This window comes from Ips typographus, linkage group LG4 (genome assembly GCF_016097725.1).
Source record: "Ips typographus isolate SLU linkage group LG4, UJ_Ityp_2.0, whole genome shotgun sequence".
Taxonomy (NCBI): Eukaryota; Metazoa; Arthropoda; class Insecta; order Coleoptera; family Curculionidae; genus Ips; species Ips typographus.
This window is the reverse complement of record NC_138425.1, coordinates 9,647,057-9,672,609: the sequence shown is the minus strand read 5'-3', so window position 1 is coordinate 9,672,609 and position 25,553 is coordinate 9,647,057. Positions and strand designations below refer to the sequence as shown.

At 33.2% G+C, this 25,553-nt stretch overlaps 3 protein-coding genes across 6 annotated transcripts; 2 read left to right on the top strand and 1 right to left on the bottom strand.

Moving 5' to 3' along the window:
* Positions 1 to 437: 437 nt before the first annotated feature.
* LOC145727666 (RISC-loading complex subunit tarbp2-like) lies at positions 438 to 3,951 on the top strand. 2 transcript variants are annotated; one of them, XM_081977447.1, is made up of 5 exons: positions 438 to 623; positions 2,434 to 2,784; positions 2,854 to 3,040; positions 3,091 to 3,292; positions 3,395 to 3,951. In XM_081977447.1, exons 2-5 carry the CDS (start codon positions 2,457 to 2,459, stop codon positions 3,647 to 3,649), a joined length of 972 nt encoding a protein of 323 aa, XP_081833573.1. In that variant the 5' UTR covers positions 438 to 623; positions 2,434 to 2,456; the 3' UTR covers positions 3,650 to 3,951. The 2 variants fall into 2 exon arrangements, with proteins under 2 accessions (XP_081833573.1, XP_081833572.1); XM_081977446.1 differs by lacking the exon at positions 438 to 623 and adding an exon at positions 2,205 to 2,367.
* Positions 3,952 to 4,439: 488 nt separating this feature from the next.
* Positions 4,440 to 25,520, bottom strand: Lrch (Leucine-rich-repeats and calponin homology domain protein). 3 transcript variants are annotated; one of them, XM_081977438.1, is made up of 11 exons: positions 25,187 to 25,520; positions 19,160 to 19,356; positions 16,526 to 16,843; positions 16,230 to 16,467; positions 15,488 to 15,674; positions 15,193 to 15,264; positions 14,671 to 15,080; positions 12,950 to 13,152; positions 12,748 to 12,885; positions 12,597 to 12,674; positions 4,440 to 5,481 (listed from the first exon to the last, which is right to left on the bottom strand). In XM_081977438.1, exons 1-11 carry the CDS (start codon positions 25,359 to 25,361, stop codon positions 5,347 to 5,349), a joined length of 2,151 nt encoding a protein of 716 aa, XP_081833564.1. In that variant the 5' UTR covers positions 25,362 to 25,520; the 3' UTR covers positions 4,440 to 5,346. The 3 variants fall into 3 exon arrangements, with proteins under 3 accessions (XP_081833564.1, XP_081833563.1, XP_081833565.1); XM_081977437.1 differs by lacking the exon at positions 4,440 to 5,481 and adding an exon at positions 10,369 to 10,861; XM_081977439.1 differs by lacking the exons at positions 4,440 to 5,481; positions 25,187 to 25,520 and adding exons at positions 10,369 to 10,861; positions 22,860 to 22,884.
* Positions 6,706 to 8,108, top strand: LOC145727664 (lysophosphatidylserine lipase ABHD12-like). The gene is made up of 2 exons (XM_081977444.1): positions 6,706 to 6,848; positions 6,903 to 8,108. The coding sequence occupies exons 1-2, from the start codon at positions 6,819 to 6,821 to the stop codon at positions 8,013 to 8,015; spliced, it is 1,143 nt and encodes a 380-aa protein (XP_081833570.1). The 5' UTR covers positions 6,706 to 6,818; the 3' UTR covers positions 8,016 to 8,108.
* Positions 25,521 to 25,553: the final 33 nt, after the last annotated feature.

Sequence of the window (25,553 nt, the reverse complement as noted above, 5' to 3'; positions counted from 1 at the left end):
AGCATAATAGCTATTCATGTACCAAGGGCGTTAAAGAGAACATAATGTCCTGAACCCTGCCCGAAAAACACACGCAATTCTCAAGAGACGTGTTGATAGAATGTGACAGAAAAAGCTGACAATTGCGGGTTCCCGTCACATTCCATAAAAAACATTATAAATCTAGATCTCCATCTTAAATAGGAGGCCATGAAGACGCAAAATTTGACATTTGATCAAAAGCTATTACGATAGAATCCGCCGCCGGAGGGAACCACTTAATTTTTTTCTAAAAATCACATGACCCCATAATTACAAAATTATACGCAGGCCACGTGACCTTTGGATCATATCGCGTTTAGATCCGAAGGCAAACGACTAATTTTCTAGTTGTCATTGTTGTTGTCACTATGACATCTATTTTGAATTTAAAATTTGTGCTAAAAGTCTAAAAGGTATTAAAGAGTAAAGTTAAAGTTGCATATTTGTGTTGTTCGTGAGTTTTGTGAGTGATATGAGGGTGTCAGATTATAACCAAGAGCAGCAGCAGGGATAAGTTTCCTAATCCCGAAAGAAACCCCGACTTATTTAAAGCTTATGAAAACCTTTGAAATCGAAAAAGGTCTGGGCCTGCGGCGGTAAAAGTAAGTCTAGCTAGTAAAGTAAGCTTAATAAGAAAGGTTTTTGATAAAAAACACAAAAATATACAAGCAGTAAATAAGTTAATAGTTACGCCGGCAAAAAATGACCGGACACTTGCGAAAGTCCACATGTGCAGCACTTGCTTAAATCACCGGAGTGTTCGTAGTTTGTGATTGGATAAAAAATGCAGTTTTCAGCTTGCTTTGCATATGCCGGAAGTGGTATCAATTTTGAAGGTTTAGAATACTCATAAAGTCATTTTACCAACTCCTATACACCATATAACCACATAGGTATGTACAAACAAAACCATCATGTCCGCGAGGTCTTAAATCAAATTATGAAACTGATTTAAAATAACATACAGATCAAAGCGTATTTCAGATACATTTTCTATGAAAGAAAGTTTTTGATCTAATTATGAAGTACCAGTGTACCTGTCCATAAACTCGGCGCCTCCGGAAAACAAATCTTGGAACTTTTATCGTTTCAGTATCCATAAAATCGGACTATAATTAATCGAACTGTAAAGCTTATTTATAGACAGTATTAGAATGTATGTATGTTGTAGAGCACAAAAATAAAGAGTGATTTCACACAAGAGCCAAGATATATTATGATTATTTATGAGCAAACTGACCGACTTTTCAGTTTCTGACGTTCTGGCTCAGGTTATTCCTCTGGCTGAGCCAGATGTTAGGATTCTCGGAATAATGTCGGATGATCAAATTTAATATTATCCAATAAATGTTTTTTTGTTTGATTATAGTTAGTAGATGGATTTTATATTGTTTTTTTTTTCGGTGTGTCCTCAAAAATTCTTTGAGAAAGTTGTGTGACTTTGTTATGTTTGCAGTTTCTAAAACTTATTGCAATATATACTGATTACTGATAATAATAAAAAACCTGATAAAATCAGTACGTTTTCGAGACAATCTTCGATTAATTATTTACTGTTTCAATGTTTTTGCAGATACACACAATGTTTTGTTATTATCATTACGATTTCATTTTAAAATAAATATTTTCTAAAATTTTAAAAATTACTTATTATGCAGGAAATATGAGTGTAAATGGTGTGATGCCCATTTAATGTGTCATCATAAAAATATAGGACGTGGTGTTGTTTACTGAAAAATTATATGAATATACCCTGGATATTTATCCCCAGCCCAGACTACACTGAATCTCCTAAACAAACGTATAGTATAGGCAGTTATAGCAAATGAATCCAGAAATATCTAAATAGTTTAGTGTGCAAATTTTGTCCAATAACAGTGCTTGATAGTATAGTGCTAATGATAAAATTTTCTACATTGTGGTGAATGTCATTTGTTTTAAAACCAGTAGCTCCACTCACCAATAGATGGCCACCTCAGTCAGAGGCATTCACAAAACTTTAATACAGATGATGAAAACTATTCTTCAAAGCCATTATCTTATTTTTCTTTTCAAAATCGGTTATCACTAGGTAGATTTCTAATTTTCGGAGAAATTGATAATAGATACAGCGGCACACTCGTTTAAAGGATTCAAATTCAGAAATTTAACAAAAAGAAGAAAAGAAGAAGTAACCAAGTTAGTCTATAACCCTAGATACACTATACACTAAAAAAACAAAATTTGACTTCTTATATTCTAACCGGGAAACAATTTTGTTTTATTTATAATTATTGATGACTCTGTAGTGACTTTACCCTGCCCGCCGTGCCGGTATTTAAAACTTTTGATAAAGTTTGAATTAACGTAAGTTCTCTTTATTAATCATTTGTGTTTGTAATGTTAGAGAGTAATCAATCAACAATTTTTCAGTAAATCCTTGTCAAGATAGCACCATGGCACAAAATACTAAAACACCAGTGATGGTGTTGCAAGAACTTACTGTGAAAAACAATATTGCACCTCCCGATTACCAAATTGTGTATCAAATATCAGGAACCCATCAAAATCGATTTGATTATGTGGTAAATGTTGCTGGAATTCAAGCTACTGGATCTGGTCCCTCAAAACAGATTGGCAAACATCAGGCAGCCCTTAATGCATTGAGGCAATTACAGGAAACTGGGTTATACAATCCATCTGAAAATCCTGTGGCAGCCTTCAAAGTACCATTAGTTCAGCCTACTGAGTCTAGTCCATTTCAACAAGCTTTAAATTGTATAGGTTAGGTTTTTTTTTTTAGTCTGGGACCCTGGATCAAATGTTGACTAAAATTATAATATTACTTTTTAGTGGAGCTACAGAATTTTTGCATTGAAAACAAACTACCACCTCCAGAATTCAATGAACTATCTAGTGTGGGCCCACCTCATAATAAGGAATTTACCTACAGTTGCAAAATATCATCCATCACTACTCAGGCAAAAGCAAGCACCAAAAAATCTGCCAAACAACTTGCAGCAAAACAAATGATCGAAAGGTAGAATCAAAATAGTCCTTTTTCTTAACCTTAATTTATGATTTTCTAAGAATTAAAGATGTAATACCTGACATGCAAGTTGAACAAAACAACATTAAAAATGCTTTAATGGAACATCAGACTGAAGCTATTCATAAGTATGAAGAAGTTCAAGACATTATACCTGACAAAAGTGTAAAAATCAGTGAACTACCCAATACATTAGCAAAACTAATGATAAATAAAGGTTTAAAATATGAGGATTTTTCAGAGGTAAGAAACATACAAATCAAAGAATACAAACCTTCCTCTTAACTGCAATGCATTGCCATTTTTGATGTCAACAAAATAATTTCTTAATGACTGTTTTTTCAGGATTTGAAAGTTCATACTGAAGAATCACTACAAAAAATCGTTGAACGTCTAGAAATCGGTTATTCCATACGGCAGTTTCAAGAAAATCCACCCATGGCACTGTTAAATTTAAAAATTGACACTCCCTTCACAGTGATAACTATAGGAAAGACTTATGAAGAGGCAAGAAATAAAGTTCTCCTGGAAGCATTTGAAATGATGAATGAATTTATGCAAATTAAAATAAATATTAACGTGTGTTCTGACGCTTATTGAAGAATATTGTAGAATTTAGGTTAGTTGTTGTTGAATTAAAGCCGGGTTATAGTTCATGACGCGTACCTATAAATAAGTTTTAGTTACTACTGATACAAAAATGTTATAGAATTAACATTATTTTCATTAATTCATACCAGGTTTAAGGCTGTTACATAATGTGTTCTGGAGTTTTGTTCAGTATTGACTTTTCACATTTGCTAATTTTATTTATAATGTTCATTATATTTTTAGTAGTTGTAGTAGTTGTGTTAAAGATTTGTGAAGACGTTAATTGAGAAAGTAAACGTTTGTTAATACTGTTTCGAGTTTATTGATAATCTTAAATTTATTTTTTTGCCCCAAAAAGTTTTTCAGTCAAGTCAAAGTCGGTTTAAATAATCAAGCCACAAATATTGATAAGAATACGCCGTTCGGCCATCAAATTGGTTCCCACCGAATGAAAAACTACAATTATTTCTCTCATTCCTAAAGTTGGGAATTGGGGCCTTTCTGCAGTCCTATAGAACAGCTAAATATTATTAGTTTCTCTGTGACTATAGGTTGACCTCTTGTATTGGGAAAATAATCACTCATTAAAAAAAATTTTAGTGGTACCTATGTTGTAAAGCAAACCGAAACGTATGACAATGTCCTTTTAAAATCGAACAAGAATAACATGGATGCCATGGCGGATATGACGTAATTTGACAGTTGCTCACACAAAACCAAACATATCAGGCTTTCTGATACGTGGTCATTATACAGTCACTTATAATTATTCAAATTTTCCATTAAAAAAAAGTAGAAAATCATTACAAAAATTTATTAAATTGACTAGACTATTATAAATATACTCCAATTGTACAAATGGGCATTGAGACAATATAGTAAACTCGTATGCGTAACTCCACTTACAACATAAGTGGGTAAATAGAACAAAATATTAGTTTACATGCAATTCTTCCTATATAGAACAATTATTATGATACAAGATGGTCGAGCTTATATCTATAGCAAACAACCTACATTTCTTTAAAAAAATCCGTTTTTATTCTTGCTTATACATTGTTCATATTGAATTAATAAAGCAGTTAAAAAAATTCTCCTCTGTCTGTTTACAATTTATTGTAGTAAACAAAAAAATGTAAATTGTCATGTAGCATGCAATAGGGAACAAAAACTTGAGACAATACCCTTAATATTTACCAATCACAAAATACAAGATCGATATATCACAAATAAAATACAATCGATAAAAACCTTCGATGGTATTCATTAAATAAGTACCCAGTCTTTCTTTTCCGTTACTTCGATCACGTTGACTATAATTTTAGAAAAAAAAAATAGGGCTAAAAGAGTGTTTCTAACTATCATGTAATCTTTGGCACGGTGTCAGTTTGAAAAATTAATTAGCGCCCTGCTTTCAAAAACTTTGAGCTATGTAAATAAAAACTGATTACTTTATTGTCCTGGGACATTCTGCCTAATAAACTATAGAGCTAATATAAATACCTACAATTACAGCAAGGCTAAAATTTGAACAATGCTTCTAGGAAACTTGGAATTGCGATATGTCTGACGGTACAGTAAAGTGAAAAACCAACGGAAGAATGTAAATTTTGATTCAAATATTTTGATTTTACATTCTTCAACACAACAACTAATAAGTACGGTGTATTTTAAAAATGGGTAAATTTTTATTTCCATGGAAATGTCTAAACTACCGTAGAAACGGAATTACCATGCAGGGGAGATCGAGGTGAATGAAACCGAAGCAGTTCTGCAACTGTAATTGCTACCTGGACGAGGCCCTTTCCTTCCAAAACGTCTGCGGAACAGCACACCAGATTCTGTAAAGTAATTAAATTTATTAGAATCAATACATTTCCTTGGTTAGTAGACATTTAATCCATTGAGTAATGCTGTAATTTGGTATGTTTAACCCTATTTGGAACGTGTTTGTGGATTTATATTGACATTAGCAAAGATTGTGTAGAATTTGCTTTAGGTTGAAACCACAGGATTATGGACAATCTCCTTTTTCTGATTTTACACACAAAATCCAAGATATACCATCTTCCACTTTAACATTATTTGCAGGTCAAATGTATAATAATTAATATTTAACCAAGCGTCTCCAAACAACGAGAGATCACATCGGAATTTTTGAACATGAAACAATGGTTCAGTTAGGAATAATTTCTTTGGAGATAAGGTTTCCTGTGACAATTATCTGAACGTTCTACGTCTCAAATTCCTCTGTAAATATAAAATTTGTGCGTGTCGTGCTCTACGTTTAATTCAAACTATTAATATACGAATGGCCTGCAAAAATGATACCTAAACGTTGTAGAAGACAAATGTTCAAAAAAAAAACTACTTAACTAAAATAGTTATTTATGTATTAAGCGCAAAAAGTATGACTTTTATGTCCTGAGAATGAAGTTTGCTGCGCGACACAAAGTGGAGCGCAGCAATCGAGAAAATTCTAAAAAATATTTTTATGCTCGAAATAAAAAAATTAAAAAAAATTTGCTGCGCTCCACTTTGAGTCGCGCAGCAAACGTCATTCTCAGAGCATAAAAGTTATACTTTTTGCGCTTAATACATAAATAACTATTAACAAAATTAGTATTATATTACAATGAGTCATTAACAAAAATGCTACTGGTGATTAAATACTCATTGACGCTTATATTTATTTCTATAACTTAGTAGATTTGGTAGTATAGGTACATGTTTTGAGCTTAGTAGATTAGACACATCTACCATAAAGGGATCAATATAACTGATGAATCACATAGCGCCCATAAACATTAAAACTTGCTTTATTATAAATTCGGCAGTTCACTAAAAGCCGCTGTCTCAAAATCAAAACAATGATTTCTACGAAATTTTGCCCCATATTATACTCAAAATATTTGCTTTTGGCGTTACAATTACTCTTTTCATTCGAGTAGTTAGAATCATTACGAAGCATTAACTATGCTTTTTACACTTTCTTATCATCGTTTATCTTAACGTGAAAAGTTGATCTCTATAGCAAATAAGCCTGCGTATTAAGTTAGGCGCGAGAGTCATTCACCGAACAGTTTTCGAAATAAGCTCGGTGCGGGTGTTCCTACTAGTGCGGCTGTTATGTATTACATAGTTTAATAGTTATTTTGTGTAATACTAAACATCAAAAATGACTTGTGGCTGCAATTCTACACACAACGTAAGTCTAACTGTCCAAATGTCAGGGGTTTTCCTAAGGATTTATTATTTTCAGAGAGTGAATTCGAGGGAATCCTTAAGGCTAGAAGATGACTTTTCGGATTCAGACAAAAATGAAACAAAAAAGACCACATGCAAGAAAACCACCAAGTGGAGTCTTGTGACAGTTCTGATCTTAATTATTCTGGCTTTTGTAGTTATCTGGGTCATAATACCAGTCTCCTTCATGCTGTCACTGTCGTTTCAAACCTTTATGGTGTTCATTCCAATAGATTCACCCAGAAATCCTAACTTTGACAGTCCTGAAGATTTCGGTATACAAGGAGTTTACAATTTTTACCGTACAACCACAGACTTTTATGACAATTTGACTGAAACAAGCATTGGATGTTGGCTGATACTGCATGAAGACGACATCAACACAACAACGAGCAATGACGTTACTGAGATACTGCAGAATACTGATAGAGATATAGTAGTGTATTTACATGGGGTTTTGTCGAACAGGGCAAAAGCTATCGAGCAGTACAAAGTATTGAGGAAACACTTCTTGATTGTAGCTATAGATCACCGAGGTTACGGGGATTCTGGAACAAACGTTCGACAAGGGGAACTGGGTGCAGTACACGACCATGTCCAAATTTACGACTGGATTAAATCTGTTAACTCGGAGAACAGTATTTATTACTGGGGCCATTCGTTAGGGAGCGCTTTGAGCACTCATACTTTAAGACTTCTCAACGAATTAAACAAAACTACACCGACAGGTTTAATCTTGGAGTCCCCTTTTACAAGTATAGAAGATGTTCTGCTAAATACAGTTTTCGGGACAATTTTCAGTTGGCTGCCCTATTTTGATGCCACAATTTTAAGACCTTTGGACAACAATGGTTTGCACTTTAGATCGAAAGAAAACATTCTATCAGTTGATTGTCCAATAATGATACTACACGCAGAGGACGATGGGACGATACTTATAAAATTGGGAGAACGTTTAGCGGAAATTGCAAAACAAAACCGAACAACAGAACAAGGAGAAGTGTTGTATCATGCAATTTCCGCGGATTATGGTTGTGGTCACAATGACATTTTAATCAACTATCCAAATATCGACAGCAGTATCGAAGAATTTAAGGCGGTGTGTAGGAACTTTTCTACATCCAGTTAATCTCTGTCATAATTCATTGTACATATTAGATGTAATTTATTATTTATTATTGACAATAATGCTCTAGAAATACATTTTTATACTGTTTTTAAACTTGTTGCGTAATTTATTACCCTGCCTTACAGAAGGATTTGAATTTGAAAGCAAGATAATTATTTTACCAATCATTATCTGGGTCACACATAGAGAGTGTCCAGAAATTGTCCCATACATGAAGTATCTGACCTGGGTTAACACTCCACTGCATCAAACTTTAGGGACAAATATTGCATAAACATGATATAATTTAAAATTAGAAGCACATTAAACTTCCATTGGGATAGTTATTTATAAGTACCTATAAAGTTTAGGCCACTAAACCTCACCAAGACGAAAAAAAACGCAAACTTTGTAAATAAATTTATTCGAAGCGCAAATCGTTTGACTATCGAACTTGCAAGATTAAATACAACTAAAGCTTAAATTATACCGAAACCCTATACAAAAAGGGAAGTACATCACCTAAGTAGAAGCCTAAATACTGCCATTATATTTTATGGTCTGATTCGTGATTCCGTATGGTAAGTTAATGTGTTAGACAGTTAGTAACTGGTATACTATATTATGTAGAAGATTTCCCAAAACTAAATTCAAAATAATACTGAAAATAATGTCAACATGAATGTAGTAGTATATTTGACATAAAAAAATATGTTTAGTTAAGGGTTGAGCTTGGCTCAATTAAAAAAAAAGGGCAAGAGTTTAATACAAAATCAAATTGTTGATCATTAGTTTTATTTGTATTTATTAGTCATGCACGTGTTGCAGTTTTTAAATCAAATCTGTTTACCTAATTTAACAATAATTCCCTTTACTTATTTTATGTTCAGTGGGAAAAATGTTGCTAAATCATTTAATAAAATGCGTCATTTGATAAATATACTAAGAATATTCATTAGGAGATGAAAATGTCCGTACTAATTCGTTTAAACAGACAATAGTTTTTAAACCATAACACTTTCAATTAGTATTTTAAATGGCACAATGCTACGAAGCACAAAATGTAATGGCAATATTTATTATAAAAAAATCAGGTCACAGAAGGCAGCAAGCGAATAAACAACAGCGTATTACAGAAAGCCAGTCTTTGATTTCACTATAATACTGGAAACCCTAGGATAGAGCTTAATGGTGGTCTTAAATGAAAAACTAATCCAAAGGAGCATGTCTGAATTATGACAATTTCCAAACTTTTGAACTGTAATTTTCATAATTCCATGGGATAGTTTCTGAAACAGTTCTACAAATGGATCATATTAAAAAATGAACTAAAGTTTGTTTCTGTGATGTAAAAAAATTCAAATTATTTGACTCTACAGGTAGTATAAAGATAAAGTACTCATATCAATGAATAACTATAACTATAAAATGTAGATTTGTGACAGATTGTACAGTCTCCAATAAGGTAAAACTGGGAGAATAAGACTTTAAAATGTATTACTGATCAAACGCAAACCTTACTAGCAATAACATTTCGATTAGTTTCCCAAACTTGGAACCACCAATAACCTAATACAAAATTATATTAATGATATGACTAGAAAATGTTAAAAATAGCCTTTCATAAGTGGCTTAATACATTAACGCGTTATATTATACTTATTTAAATGCATCAACTGGAATGCACAGTAGAAAAATATGTAACACTAAATATTTGTGAGGGAACTAAGAGTCAGGAAATGTTTGATTTGCTTTTTTTTAAGAAAATAGGAAATTACATAATTGGAATTTAAAACGACTGAATTTAGATCTTAACTGACAATAATCTAAAAAATAAAAGAAATTTCTTACACAAACTAACTTTGAATGTATTGGCTTTTGCATTATTCGAAGTTTTCTTGCTGTTTCAACACTTCAAATGTTTTAAAACCATAAAATTCTCACAATTGGAAAACCTGAGACTTTTGGCAATTCCTGATTTGCAAATTTGGTATCAATTGTCTGTAGCCTATCTAATCCTAATATTGGAGATATGTTCTATATGTTTGTTGAGACGAATTACTCATTTTTTTCTTGGTTTATTGGGTCTTCTGTCTCACACAAAAAAAGGTTTGTTGGGAAAATGGAATTTAAAAAAAAAAATAGTGCGAAATTCCATTTTCCCAACAAACCTTTTTTTGTGTGAGACAGAAGACCCAATAAACCAAGAAAAAAATAATCCTAATATATTTCGTATAAACCGATATATTTACAGGATACTGTTATTTGATTCTCCTGATATCACTGAAATTAATTTGAAAATATAAATACTGAAATATAATTAAAAGAAAGTTTAATCACCTTAGAAACAACCATGTTAACGTTTTTTTAAAGTAGGCACTGCCGCTCTTTGATCTTTGCAATCCTAACACTTACGACTATTCAAAAATATATTAAGTATATCCGATAAAGCTTTTGTTCCTTTCTAATTTAGCACCTAAAAGAGCTTCAACTAAGAATACTTAAAATCCAGGCACTCGAGAAAAAGTTGTTCTAGCAACCCATAATCACAACAAATCAATACAACCCGATAAAAAAATGTCATGGAAATTAAAACGGAATGTAAACAAATAAACTCCGCTTTAGGGAGGAGGAAAAGTGACCAGAAATGCAACAGTGGCAGCGAACACCGACAGCAGTACGAGTGAGAGAATGGTGTCCCACCACATGGGTTCCTGTCTTACAAACTCAGTTTCTTCGACCGGCGGCGCTACTGTTTTTGTCTGGACCTCTTCCAGCCGACACAGTTCTTCGACAGTGGCTAGTAAACGGGGCAAGCCGCGCCCATTTAAAGCCTCGGTGACGTCCAGGGCGTTGCAGAGCAGGCCCTGCAACCAACCACAGTCTCACTCTTACTGTCTGTCAGTGTTCGGGTAGGATAGAACGCCAGAAAGATATTATAGATAAAGAACATACCGTAAATAAGTCAAGTGAAGTTAGAAGAAATAGGTGGTTGGGTGTCACCAATAGTCGGATGCATTGGAGAGTTATTAAAGTCGAAGGCCGAATGTAAGAATTTTTAGTATGACGTAACATGTTTTTTTTGTTTGATTAGTGTATGGTGGTTTAGTTTTGAAATTGGATTAAACAATTAAGTTACATTTTTATGTTTGACACAATTCAATTCCCTTTAGGGTCATTTTCTGCAAATTCCACATCAGTAGTTAAAACTGACCTGTCTTTATAAATTATGTAATTTGGTAGATTCATTTCATCAACAGTCATTTCAGAAATATGACCTACTTTTATTAAACTGCCCAATAACAAACAGTTTAATTCCACCTAAATTCACAACTTTAAGACCATTCAACTCATGTTAAACTCTTGTTTGTATAAGATTAAAAATTCAAACTGTAGAGGAATTTCTATAAATGACAAATTTCAGACCATCAAATTTTCATGTATTGTATTGAAACATTGATAAAAAAAACGTGATTTGCCACTGACAGTTACCTAAAAGATTTAACATTTTTGAAATCTAAACATTTTAACATCAAAAATTACACAAATTGAATGTACATAATGTGAATGCAGTGTTATGTATATAAGAGACTTTGGTTGGTGCAGTTGTAAATATTAAGTAAAAAAATACATACTTTAATTTTTTTTCATTAATCCCAAGTCCAAAACCAAACCCATACACTAAATTCTGCGCGTGTCCTTCAGTATAATTTAAAATAAACGGTGTTAAAAACCAAAGTGAAATACATTTCTTTTAAACAAAGCAACATTGAGGAATTTTTTGTTAAAAGATTTAGTGGCTTGACGACATGTTCCTGCAAATTCACGTGCCTTATAAATCAGTATAAGTACATTTTGTTTGTTTTATTATTATGCTTGAAAGTCATGCTAAATTTTAAATGACTGCATTATCTTTTTGCAGTATTAAGTCAATAGTATTTTTAAATGCACTTTAATCTTGTTTAATTCAATACACGTGCGTAATTTTCCATTTTCAAATAATTGCTAAATAAAAAAGTTTATGGATTTTTTTTATCTCTTAAAGAGTAAACAAAAAACAAGATGTTGAGTTAGTAATTCTGATTAATCATAGTTAAGAAATGCATGCAATAATTTGGTTAGTTTGCGATCTTTTCAGCGTTTACCTACCAACACAGACATTCAACAAGAGTAAAACTAGGAAAACTATAGTAATTATACTAATAAAACTGTTTTATTTCTTCTACACAGTTTTCTGCTCAAAATGCACCCTTACCGTAAGCTCAGTGACAAACTTGTATTAGTCAATTTAAGGCAAACATTGGAACACAGTTTTCAACGATCTCCATTGTTATTGCTTTAAAAGATCATCTTTACAAACCCTCTCTTATTGGTGTTCCAATATTAAATAATTCTAATATTTAACTTGTATAACTGAGCATCTGCAATTTAGAAAAATACTGAAATATGCTGTAACAATGAATTTTCAATCAAAAAGTTATAAAAAAATTAAATTTTGAACTAAAAGCCATAAAATGAATATTAAAGAAGTCAGCAACAAGGCAGGTCAAATCAAGCGTTTTCAATAATACAACACTACAAACTAATTCACTAACAACTTACCTCGTCAACTCCAATCTTACGACAGGCTTCAATGAAGTTGTCTACGTTTCTTCTGCAGCGCGCCATGGTAAGTTTAGGCTGAAACAAACATTACGATTTTGAACCATTCTACAGCACAATTAACCTAAAAGTATTATTCTAAAATACTTACAACTGCAGGTGAAGGGACGTGAATGCTAGCCACTGACCTCGGTTTGATATGATTGGCCAAATGACAAAGAACCACACCGTCTGTGAGGGCTGACGCCAAGTCCTCCGGGAGCGCCATCTTCAGTCTCGACTCAATTATCTGCCGCGCAATATAAATGAATATTAAATTCGTTCAAGCACGACATTTTCCACAGATCCCTTACATTTCGTAGCTGATTAATTAAATCCGACTCCTCCCTAGCCTTATCAATTTCCCGTCTCATGGTAAACGTTAATTTTTCAGCTGTCCCGTTGTCCTTATTCCAGCCCACCGTTCGATGCGTTTTCATTCCGTTGGGACTTTTGCTCGTTGATATGCTTGAGTAAGGATTGGCAGTCGATAAACGGGGAGTTGTGCTGCTTTTTCCTGTACAAAAGTAAAACAAATAGTCAATTTAATATATATAAATATGCAAAAAGCAAATTTTCCAGCAAGCAAACACTCCATTCTCCGAATTTAACTTCCCAAAAGTAAATCCACATTTTATTCATTAAAAAATATGTGAAAATCGATCAAGTTAAACACGACTTGTAAGAGCTGTACAAGATAGAGCTGTATAATACATAGCAAAAGTGTCACGACAATCAATGACATTGAATTTCATTTTATGGTGGTTTTTTTTTGGGAGCTGGATCTGTTCTAATTTGAATCAAACTTCAACAGCATAGAAGTTTGAAAAAGGTGATTTTTCAATAATAAAATTCCAGCTCCCCAAAAAAAAACTCTATAAACTATCAAACCGAGGATCGTAAACCACAAATCATTAAGTCATATCTGGGATGAAAAAACACTTTTGACCAACAAGCTCCTTTCAAAGTCTACAAAAATAGGTTTCTTACGAGAAATGGAAAAATTACGCGGGGAAACAGTGAGTAAAAACCTTAAAACAACAAAAAAACAGCCAGTTACACAAACCACAAAAACTTTCTTGCACAATGTAGGAAACACAACGTTCTACCAAATCATATTTTAAAAACAAAGAAATGTGTAGAAAATTTGATTATTGAAAAACCACCTTCTTCAAACAAGGCTATACAGTGCGTTTTTTTTAACGCGCAACATAGGATTTTACGTGTTAAATTTTTAAGCCCATGTTAGACCATGTTATTTTGGAACTACAAGTATAAAACTTGACGGGTGTGTCTTTAGTACCCTGAAGCTTAAGTAAGTCTACCAATTTGGTCTAAAAAGTGATTTAAAACTGGAAAAAAAATCATTTTTTTCGAAAAGATTTTATCCTTTCATACTCCCTGTATGCATTGTTGTTCCTTGTTGTTTTTGATACTGGCAGGGCAGGTAGCAGGTGAAGTTACTTATTTTGACTGCATCACGACCCGACATCTTTTAAACGTCAAAAGGGCATTTTATGATTGTTTGGAATATACTGTGTGGCTTCAAACGGAGGTCAATTTGAACAATTCACCTATAAAAATACTTCTTTTGTTCTTAACTTTCTTGATATAAAGTTAATGATCACCCTGTTTTACTTTCTACGCCAAATTTTACCTGCTACCTGCCCTGCCAGTATCAAAAACAACAAAGAACAACAATGCATACAGGGAGTATGAAACGATAAAACCTTTTCGAAAAAAGATGATTTTTTGCAAGTTTTTTAACACTTTTTAGGCCGAATTGGTAAATTTACGTAAGCTTCAGGGTACGAAATAGCCACCCGTCAAGTTTTATACTTGTAGTTCCAAAATAACATGGTCTAACATGGGCTTAAAAATTTAACACGTGAAATCCTATGTTGCGCGTTAAAAAAAACGCACTGTATAGGTGCTGTTGAAGTTTGATTCAAAGTAGAACAGATAAAAAAAAACCACCATAAACTATCAAACCGATAATCGTAAACCACAAATCATTGAATTTAAGCTCACTTACCATTCATAATCACAGACGAATTACTAATTGGTACATTATCATGTGACAAAATTCCTGCTGTCCCCTTTACAGGCGAATTCGGTTTTAGATAACCTTCCACCGAACGCGTCTTGTTCTCCACCCCATTTCCATTGGCGTAGGGGGCAGGAGGTGAAAAGCTGGTATTTCTGGATGGAGGGACCTTCTGCACGGGCCTTCTAGTGGTCGGGGTATCATCGAACACATGTTTAGGGCTGCCAAAAGCCGAGTTCAGTGGCGTCGGATCTGATTTGGACGAAGCCATGCTGGGTACTGGATGATGTGTGGGAGTGTTGGGTTCAGTTTTATAACTTTGGTCGTCTTGGTCTTTAGTTCTGTAGATCGATGGAACGTCATGGGCTCGTTGCTGTCTTAATGCTTCTTTATATTCTCTGTAATTTTTGATAATAATATGACTTTATTACAAAAATATCGTTATAAAACGTTCAAAACTGTGCAGGTTCAAAAAATGACATAGAGTAGGGTAAAAAAACTGTTACTTACCTATAAGTTTGAAATTTAGGTTCAGAGCAATTTCCATTAGAAATCGCATCAGTACAAGGACTTAGACGAACACTGAAAACCAAACGAATCTCTGTGACAATCAACCAACACGAAAATCATGCCTAAACATTAACACTACAAGCCAAAAAAAAATCAAGTGCTAGATCTACCTGCCATATAAACCAAATTAAAATAACACAGCAGAGTATTAAGGAGATGAATGCTGAAAACATCTTCTCCCTAAAATTCACATTAAATATTCGTTTAATGAGCTAAAAAATGGCTGGAGTACTACCTAGGCTGTTCACGTATATTTCGTTGTCCCTCGAATTCGTTAGTGCCATTTTTCGAAAACTCTTCCGCGATGTTTTCAGGCGGAGCTGGAGAACTTGTCGGAGGTGTCGACGTGGCAGATCTTGATCCTAATTGGTCCATAGCTGTCCTACCTAATATTGGCGTTAGTGGCCAAGGTTTTTCTTCGGCTGAAAAGGAAAATTAGTATGAAACAATTGATTGTTTAAACGCTATATTAGTAGGTATGTGAGATTTTTCATAAAGGAATTCAGGATTCTCTGAAAGTAGGCAATCATTCAAGATTCTTAAAAAGCAGCTTAAGAAGTCATCCGTCAGCAGTCCTAATTACAATACTTCAAAACTAGGTTTATATCGATTATTTTGAGACGTCATCAATCAATTATTATCAAGTTATGTAAATATTGACCCAGATAATATAAATTATTTTGGGGTTTTAATCAATATCACTGGGATTTTGTACAATGAATCAATTTCCGGTAAGGTAACAGTAATAAATCATGTAGCGATAATTAGAACAGTATTAGAAATAACAGCTGTCCCATCGCAATATTGTCAATTTATCATCCCAACCGCAAAAACCTTCAAGTTCAAAGGCATCATAAGTTTTATACAGATCAATGATTTGTCTTGTCACCTTGAAACTGTTCACGTTCAACAATCAGTTTTTTCTAGACTTTCTCTTCTCATTTATTTTGCATATAAATGCGTAAAACTACACTTACCTCCTAATTCTTGAGACCATCGTTTCTCATATCCATCACTACTAGTACTATACCCGCTATCTACATTTTGTCGTTTGTTCTTCAGTCTACAGGCTAAGTGAGGTGGTCCAGGTGATCCAGCACCACCTTTTCTTGATCTCCTGCTTAACGTTCCCGTTCCGCCCCCAGTTTTGGTAGCGATTTTGATTGCTTCAATCTCCAAGTATTTGAAAATGTGCACTCGTCCTCTTTTACACAACTACAAACCAACCAAAACTATTACAATCTCCTTTACAGCAAAGTGAAACTACACATACACTCGCAGGAGGACTATTTAAAGGATTTTCTTCAACTGCCAAATCGATCAAACAATCCATTTCCCTCATTTCTACCGGTAACGTGCTGATTCGATTCGCACTGAGGTCCAGCCTCGTCAGTCTTAAGTAAGTTACTTCTATTGGCACAGCCAAGAGAAGATTGTTACGCAGAATTAACGATTGTAGAGACTTTAAATCGCCCATTCGTGGAGGAAAATGCGTAATTTGATTGCAGGAAGCATCCAGCTCGGTCAGGTTGGACATTTTGTACAAGTCGTCTGGGAGAGCGGAAAGTCGGTTGTTGGATACCAAAAGAATCTAGAAAAGTATAATTAATGTTAATCAAAAACAAATTTTGTTAAAACAAACTAAAATCGAGTGGTATCAAACACTGCTTCACGTTATGACGACATAACATCACGATGTTCTTAATTAATTCATAAATGTCCTACAAAAATCAGTATTATTCAGAATCAACTGTTTTTAAAATAAAAATAGCAGAGTAGCTATTAATATGAAAATTTATGTATATTTTTACAAGTCTGATAAACAATCAGCTTTTAGTTATTTTTTTTACTTGGTCATCAATCAAGTTATTATTTTTATCAGTTATGTCAAAATTGTAATATTAAGGGAATATTGTATATTTTTTTGACAAGTTAATTAGCACATTAAGGTTAGCAAATTAATTACTTTAACAATAATTTGTTATTATTATCGAATTAATAACAGCTTGATTATTAGTAATTAAACAATATAAAAACTAAGATTTAAACCAGTGTTCATATTTGCTTCAACGTTGAAATTTTTAAACGTTTTATGCTACACATAGTCACAATACGACCCAAAAAGCAAAATTAGAAGATCCATCAGTGAACCATACTATGAATCAACTATATGCATTTGATATACATAAATGAAATATTAAGTAAATACACTTTAGGAAAGCTGTCAACATTCAGATATTATTATGCTTCTCCCTTGAGTATACAAGTTGTATGATAAGTTAGTAATGTTATATGCCTATAAGGAGCAATGCCCCATTAAAAAGGTCTCCGTGAAGATGATTGTTGGGTTACATTTTCAAAACTTAGTGCAGTAAATAGTAATATAGTGCTTGTAAAGTAATGAATAAAAATGTAAAGAAAATGAAATGTACTTCATTGTTGCCTTAAAGAACATTTACTGTTTTTGGTTAAAAGGTCCCCATAATTAAAAAAAACTAATGGATTTAAGTCTGGGAAACGTTGTGGCTAATTTGCATGGAACTTCATTATTTCTACCGGTCTAATTACTGGGATACAGCTACTTTAAATAGTTCCTGACAATTAGTGCAAAATAAAATGGAGCGCCATCATGCATAAACCACAATATTTTTGCTGCAGTGCTTTAGCTTCCTCATAACTAGATCAATGATAGTTTACAAGTATTTCAACTTAATAAGTTGACCTAACTAAAATTAGATCTTCGACAATATCTATTTATGGTGTTTCTATGCAATTTGTCCTGAAAGGCAACAACTTCCAGCCTATGCCTGTATTGACAGACGCACCTTAAAAAAACTCTTAAGGTTTAAACCAGGGTTTTCTATCCACCTAGTATATAATCGGCGTTTAAAGCAATTTAAAGTTTATGTTATAAATATCTAAGAATCATATAAGTGGTGCAAAAAATGTCATTCAAATCAAGTAGGTAATTGTTATTGCCAGATATTAGAATTTTTGCAATAGCACTGTAGTGTGACTAAATTACATGATGACTAACAATAATTCAAATTTACCTTAAATATCACGATTTTCGTAATTTTATATTGTAATAATAGAACAGTTACCAGGAATACTGGTTTATAAATATTGACAGAAAGATTACAGGGGCATTATGAAAAGGTATAGAGAGGTTTTTTTCTATAATATAGTAGGTACAATCATCCACAAAATTCCACTGTTAACAAAGGTTTTATAGATGGAATGTTTCTTACAGTTTCAGAAAAAGTTTAGTTGTTACTTAAAAGCAATCAACACCTATAAAGTTATTTACTATAAAACCAAATCTGAGACTAAATCTGGAGCATGACGTATTCGACAAAAAAACATAAATCACTCATTTAAAACAACGCATTATCTAGATGTTACTACCAGTTGTAATTCAAAGTTAATGAGCAGACATAACAAGCCTAAAGGCGATAAAGCACATAGAAAAACAGATAATTTGATTGTGGTTAATTTAAAATCGACCACTGGAAAACAAAACCATATCAAACAGTTAGAAGGTGAAATAGATCATAAGCCAATAAATAACCTTTTAATTTGAGCGATACACCGATTTCAACAATGTTTTATTTATATTGCGGCTAACTAAAACAATATTGCAGCTGTTTCAACGTAACTGTTGCTAAAATAAACCTACACATTTGTTGGATTTAATATGCAGCTAGAGAATGTCAGCCTTGAATCGTTTAGATTATTGAGGACGCGATAGTAAAATTTTTATATTTATAAACGTACAACAAACTTCCGTCGAGTACCGTTTGAAATAAAATACAGGCGCCGTCATCAAGCAGTACTCATAAAACAGTTTTATAATGATTGTAGTTATTTTGTTTAGGTTAATAATCTTAAACTTAAATATCTTCACCTGTATCGGTAGTAAACATATTTCTCTAGGTAAGGCTGTGAGCTGGTTACGACTCAAATCTAAAAAGTTTAAGCACTGCAAACTGCTAATCGAGTCCGGAATGAGTCTGATGGCGTTATGGTAGCATTGGAGCCGTTCTAAAAAATGGAAATCCGTCACCTCTTCTGGGAGTTCGCTGAATCGATTCTTAGAGAGATCTGAAAAAAAATACATATTAATTTGCATGTAGTAGGTTAATATAGTAAGTTTTAATTGGTGTTTCAAGCAGTATAAGAATTGGGAAATGTCAACTGTTGACCATCTGGAAAATAATAATGCTATGTTCTTCAGAATTTTGTATGTATGCAATTGTTTGGTCAATGTTGGGTGTTGGTTAACCTATTTTTTAAAGACAAAACTTTGAACGGACTTTTGATGATAATAATCTAATAGCAATCCTAATTAATGCAAGAATGGTGCATTTCTTATTTGAATGTAACACTTTTAAAACAAAGCAGTTCGCAATTACTACGGCAGTTTTTGAATGCACGTTACCAATAGGCCTATTAAGACCTTTTTATATCCGCTCTGTTATTGAATAGAACAATGGATTTTATATTTAAAGTAGTATGCAAATGTTTTGTGTATATCCCCTCTGGAGACGCCGAAAGAATTTCAATTAGACTTAAGGCAGCAACTTATTTATAGATTGCAAGCGTGCTTGCGAGCAAACCAAGTTGAGTAATGACCAAAAACGAACACATAGAAACCTTGAAATACCACATAATGCCAAAACCTGGAAAGTGTTGCTAACCTCCGACATGCTTCAGATTTCCATTTTTTTTTGCTGTTAGCCAGGTGTGTTTTTCTAATCAATTACTATTTGTCTCATGGGAAACACACCTATCTCATTTAGTATCTAAAGAAAAAAGGAAACGAGCGCCTTAATAACAGCGGCTGTCCTGTGATTAAATAGGCAAATGTTTCCGTATACAATCAAGCTTTGTTGAGAAACAATAAAGCCCTTTGTAAAGAATAATTATGCTCTGGTGCATTTTTTATCAGAAACACTAATGACCGTGAGGGGTCAGTGGATATTTGGCTGCTAGTCAAGACTTGGTGCTGCTCAAAACAAAAAAAATCTTATTGAATAATCACAATCACTATTTTATAAAACAGGAAACATGTGACGCAAATATGCGATAAAAATTAATACTATCGGTCGTTTCAGGAAGTTGAAAGCATTTAAAAGTTTAAAAGGAAAATGTATGAATGACTTAAATTTAATATACCTATTTTATGAAACCACATTACCAAATGTTTAAACCTGTTGCAAACTACAGATCAACAGATAATGGTGGCTACAAACCAAAATTCCTAATACAAAAATCAAATCATTGCTATTAAATAAGAATGATGGGTAGGATGTAATGATTATCCAAAGTGTCAAGATAAGATACTACATAGGTACTCAAATCCCTGGGATTTCAGTTATAATCGACACGGTGTATCAAGTTTAAAATGGGGATAACGAGGATTTGGGAAGTTGTTTGTTGTGTCAAAAATTAAATTAAGGTTTATATTCAATACTTTAAGCAAAATTCTAATTTAAAATGAATGCTTATGTTATGCTTAGATACGCTTACTGATTCTTAAAGTTCATCTTATCCAGAAGTCAGTTTGATAACCTAAACAAATAGCTGTATAGAGTGATTCAAATTTCCCTTTATTTGTGGGCCTATCCCACTAATAAAGCATTAGTTTGTATAGTAGTAGTAATAAAAATTGGTTGAAATCTACCTGACCTATTCAATTAATAATAAACTGTGCTGAAAGAAGAGCAGGTTCAGTTTGTGCTTCGAAATAGCAGGTGATTTTTATGAGGTAAAAAAAAAGGTGGTAAATCTCGTCCAGGTGTGGTCGAACAGATCGCATTTTTGCCATTTAACCAGTTTGGATTTGCTACACAAAAAACTACTAGTCTTATCTGTCCAGTTACATCTTGGAAAGTTTGCAGTGTTACGCATAACAAGATTAACATAACGCGTATGTCGATACGTGCGTGTGGTCTAGATTGAAGACATCTGAATCGATTCAAACACACAAGTAGAAAAAAACAACATTTTAAATCCTGATTGAATTAAACATTTTAACATGTGCTGGATGTAAATGGCGTGACGCAATCGTGTCACTTTACAGACACAAAATTAAGTTGTTGGTTACATTATACACACATGAATGCCAAATTGGCAAAGTTTGTCTTTAAATTTGAGATTTTCTTCTTCATATATCAAACAAGTAATTGAGACACCACAAAAAACTCCAGACAGTACCTTGAAAATGGCTGAAAACGACTTTAAATTACGGTACTATGGTATGAATAGAATGACAATATTAAAGACGTCCTTATAGATTATGGAGTTGTTTGTCCCGCTATGTCTTTTGAATATTAAATTTATCTCTACATGTGAACAAACGTTTTAGAGGAGAATGAATTTTACAAAATGCTATTTAAACTGCTTCCACCCAAATAACTTTGCAAATTGCTACATTCAGGTTTTTACCCTATTGCGTGCTAGTCTGGCATTATCACTTTAAGCGCCATGTTTGGTGTGTCGGCTTTAATTAGCTTTCACGCAATTAATCAAACTTTTTTATCCATAACAGCCCAAATAATTTTATATGGCTCTAATAACTGTTTTATTTTTATTGCAGTCCACACCCTAACAAAACATCTGTACAAGACAGATTCCTAATCGATAAAGGGAACATACGCATTTATCCCCTTATGCCAACTTTTAACACCCTCAACAACTTTCAGAGCAAGGACGGACTAACTTTGGCTTCGTTGCCTAAAAATAGTACTTAGGTCATCCAACCCTTAAGAAAATGCTGCCAGGTTGTAAATACGGATTTTAGTGTTTAATAAAGACTCCGGAACTATTTTAGGACGATGATTGATGGTTTGGATCATGAAGAGCTGCACAAAATGGGACCGGCTACAAAACTGTGACGTGTCGTCTCTTGTTTCTTAGCGTAATCCTAGTTTATAGCTAGCAGCATCTAGAATTAGAGACATTAGAAATAAAGTGAATTGCTGGAAATTTAAAATATAATACCAGGCTTATCATCCAGTTCATGCTCCTTAACTTTGATGTATTAGTCTAAAATCTGAATGGTTGGCTAACTAAGCTTAATGTTTTTAATTGAATTTCCTTTTCCGGCAAACAATTTGTGTTACCAATTATGGAAATTATAAGAAAATCGTGTCAAAAAATCATTGATAGGTGTTTGACCCTTTTTAACACTATGACAATCAAAAGTGACCCACAAATCACATAAATTGAATTACAAACAATATACATTAGAAAGTTGTCTGTTTAGTTAATTGGATTTAAAATCCATGAGTGATAAATCTTCAAAAGACTTTATTCTGATCCCAGCTGGAAGCTGCCACTATAAATAAACATAGTGCAACGTTCGATTTTGGTGAAACGTTACACTACTTTAAAACTTTATTATAATTGTTTCCTGTAATGAAGTAGTATTTCTATAAGGAGTTTTTGCCAAACATAATTTTACAATTAAATGAAAAAGGTAGATCAAAACAACACAAAGTTTAGAGTGTCTTTGGAGGTTCTATTTATCTGAAAATTTGGTTAGAACCAATGAAACAATCATCAAAACCATTAATTTTCCGTATACACATAATGCAACTTACACTTCGTCATATCATCACTTTTCTGTGTAATAACTAAACACATGTTCTAGTTCTACATTGTCAAACAAGTGTAATACAAGCAATTTATCACCCCATAAAAACTTAACAACTTTGGACAACACTTCAAACTTTTAGCTTGCGCACTAAGAGGTTTTCTGTAGCAGCCATTAAAACCTGAAGAAAACACTTCAAACTTTTAATATCAACATCAATTTTGTCATAAAGAATAATGTAGTTGGCGTAGTTGTGGATTGCGTCTTAAATCTAAAGTCATTTCCGTTGAAAATTGAATAAAAGAGACAGGATTTCCGTTAAGCTTCAGTGCACACCTTAAACACCTTGGCCCCCTGACCCATGAGACAGGTGGATTTGACTATAAGTTCCAAAAGGCATTGGACTAAAAAAACTTTTTACAACTATAGAGAATCTCCCTTCTTCAAACTAAAACCAAAAAACCTAAACAAACAACCAGGATAAAGGGACACGCCCCAGGTTAACAATTTCGTTACCTGACTGGCTTATCTGAGTTTCATTCCAACTGGGTATAACGCTCTTAAACCGCTTTTTAAGTAAATAAAAGATGAAGAAACCAGTCTGGTTTATAAAAAATACAGCACTTATCTTCTTGATTTCAGTGTAGTTTGTTGCATATACTAAGACAGTATTAACTTTAGATCTTAAACAAACTCATTTCATAATCCAAGTTTCACCCAGTTTCCTGAGACTGTCAATAAATAAAACTCTATTTTTAGATGTCATTAACATTAAAAGGTGTTAGGTCATTTCAATAGGAAGTCTATAAATGGTATAAAAGGTCAACCTAGCAGCTCTATGGGGAATCGACCAATTTTTTGACCTTTGAGTTCATTATGATAGAAAAAGATTATCAAAGTAGGATCCTGATATTCCAACTAAAAATATTATTTTCTATCCAAATGAAAGTTATAAACTATTCACATTGCAAACGTACTAATGAGTAATGATATACCTACCTTAAACTATTAACAAATGCTTCCAAATTGCGTCATAGCAAACTTATCAACCGACGGTAATGGGGAAGTACAAAGTAGTTCTTGTTAATGTGGGGAATTAGGTATGTTTGCAACACACCAAGATTTATATTTGCCATATCAGTCTTACTATCATAAAACCAGAAATATTGCCTTAGGTGTATTGTATAACTCTGCAAGCAGGTTTTGATTATAGAAAGATTTGAAAGTGTATGAATCATTGGACCAGCTCACAGACATGACTTGCTCAATAGACATTCAAACTTAACTCAAATTCTTGGGAGTCCGCGCAAATAATGCACATTTTACCAAGAGATTAAGGTATCCAACCCAAATCTTTCAGCACTAGTTAATTTCCCAGTTTGAACACCCCACAAAGCTTTTAAAAGCACAATTCACCCTCTAGTATTTATATTTATGATGATTTCACAAAAAGGGGCTGATTGGCCTTTCCTTTCCCTAGTTAATGTTTTCGGGTTGGAACCCCAGTTTAGGGGAGCTGAGATCAATACTAACACATGTCCCTTCTAAACCTAACCTAAGTTAACTTCATCACAGTGTCTACAGTCTGCCAAATTATTAAATAGGTAATCTTCATAACTATGAAACTATGGAAAACCTTAATATGTCTAGACCAGTTTAGACATATTTAAAATATTGGCATGCTTATGCCAGGCAATTTTTTTGTGGGTGGAAGTTTGAAAAACAGTGTTAATTAACATTAATTATTAAAAAAATTCAGTATTGCACTAAAAATGTCATTTTATTTTATTTCTTTCATAACCTTTTCTTATAGGAGAAATTGTAAAGTCCTAGTGGTGGAATATCTAGCTGGTTACTCAATCTGTTACCCTATAAGCCTATAATTAGGAAAATTTTTAAGCAGATGCTTTGCAAACACCATTGACTTTGTAATTACAGAGTGTCTGACTAGACCAACATAGTACAGCACAGTACAGCAGGTTTTGAAGGGGAAAAAAATGTTACATTATGATTTGAATAATTTTCTCTCTAAATCCTTTGATAAAACAAAAATCTATTGGCAAATACTACTTTATCTACACCAAAAAAAAATAATTCATAAATCCCAAGGTAACCTTTGATAAATAGACAACAAAAATGAGATACAAGAAAACTCAAATTTAAAGAAAGTACCTTGATTGACACAATTTAACTAAGAGCTATGAATAAAAAAGGGTTTCAGTAAAGAACAGTACTATCATGTGTATCTAGTGTTAAAGGGTTAGCACAAGTGTCATGTTTGGGTGCCAACTATGGGTTGGGCCCCCTTATACCAACACAACCAATCTCTCTTACCTGCAATAACGGTATCGCTTAAATTATATTTATCCTTAGCCTTCGGAAAGTCTTTCAGCTTTCTGTTACTTAATTTCAGTTCGCCGCTTTGGTTGGCTTCTTCCAAAATACGTTCCAACGACCTGGTCAAAGGGTTTTGAAACTGCCCATTTATGCCCGGAACTATCACTGCCATGGTGCATTTCAAGCGCTCCTATTTCATTAAATATATAGACGGATCGAAGTTTTTTCACTTGAAACAGTTTTCCGAGACATATTCGATATTTATGGTTTATTTAACACGGCATGAAGCCTACACGATACACAATCTCACACTGACAGGTTGGATTATGGAATTTAAAAAAAAAGCCAAAACCAAAAGTCAAGA

What these genes read in the sequence shown, in the direction of transcription:
- LOC145727666 (XM_081977447.1), top strand. Translation starts at nt 2,457, where the DNA reads ATGGCACAAAATACTAAAACACCAGTGATGGTGTTGCAAGAACTTACT. An exon ending in ACAAGCTTTAAATTGTATAG is followed by an intron (nt 2,785 to 2,853) that starts GTTAGGTTTTTT and finishes ATTACTTTTTAG; the next exon opens with TGGAGCTACAGAATTTTTGC. An exon ending in GCAAAACAAATGATCGAAAG is followed by an intron (nt 3,041 to 3,090) that starts GTAGAATCAAAA and finishes TGATTTTCTAAG; the next exon opens with AATTAAAGATGTAATACCTG.
- LOC145727664 (XM_081977444.1), top strand. Translation starts at nt 6,819, where the DNA reads ATGACTTGTGGCTGCAATTCTACACACAAC. An exon ending in GCTGCAATTCTACACACAAC is followed by an intron (nt 6,849 to 6,902) that starts GTAAGTCTAACT and finishes TATTATTTTCAG; the next exon opens with AGAGTGAATTCGAGGGAATC.
- Lrch (XM_081977437.1), bottom strand. Translation starts at nt 25,361, where the DNA reads ATGGCAGTGATAGTTCCGGGCATAAATGGGCAGTTTCAAAACCCTTTG. An exon ending in AAGCGATACCGTTATTGCAG is followed by an intron (nt 19,357 to 25,186) that starts GTAAGAGAGATT and finishes ATTTTTTTTCAG; the next exon opens with ATCTCTCTAAGAATCGATTC. An exon ending in ATGGTCTCAAGAATTAGGAG is followed by an intron (nt 15,675 to 16,229) that starts GTAAGTGTAGTT and finishes TTTCCTTTTCAG; the next exon opens with CCGAAGAAAAACCTTGGCCA.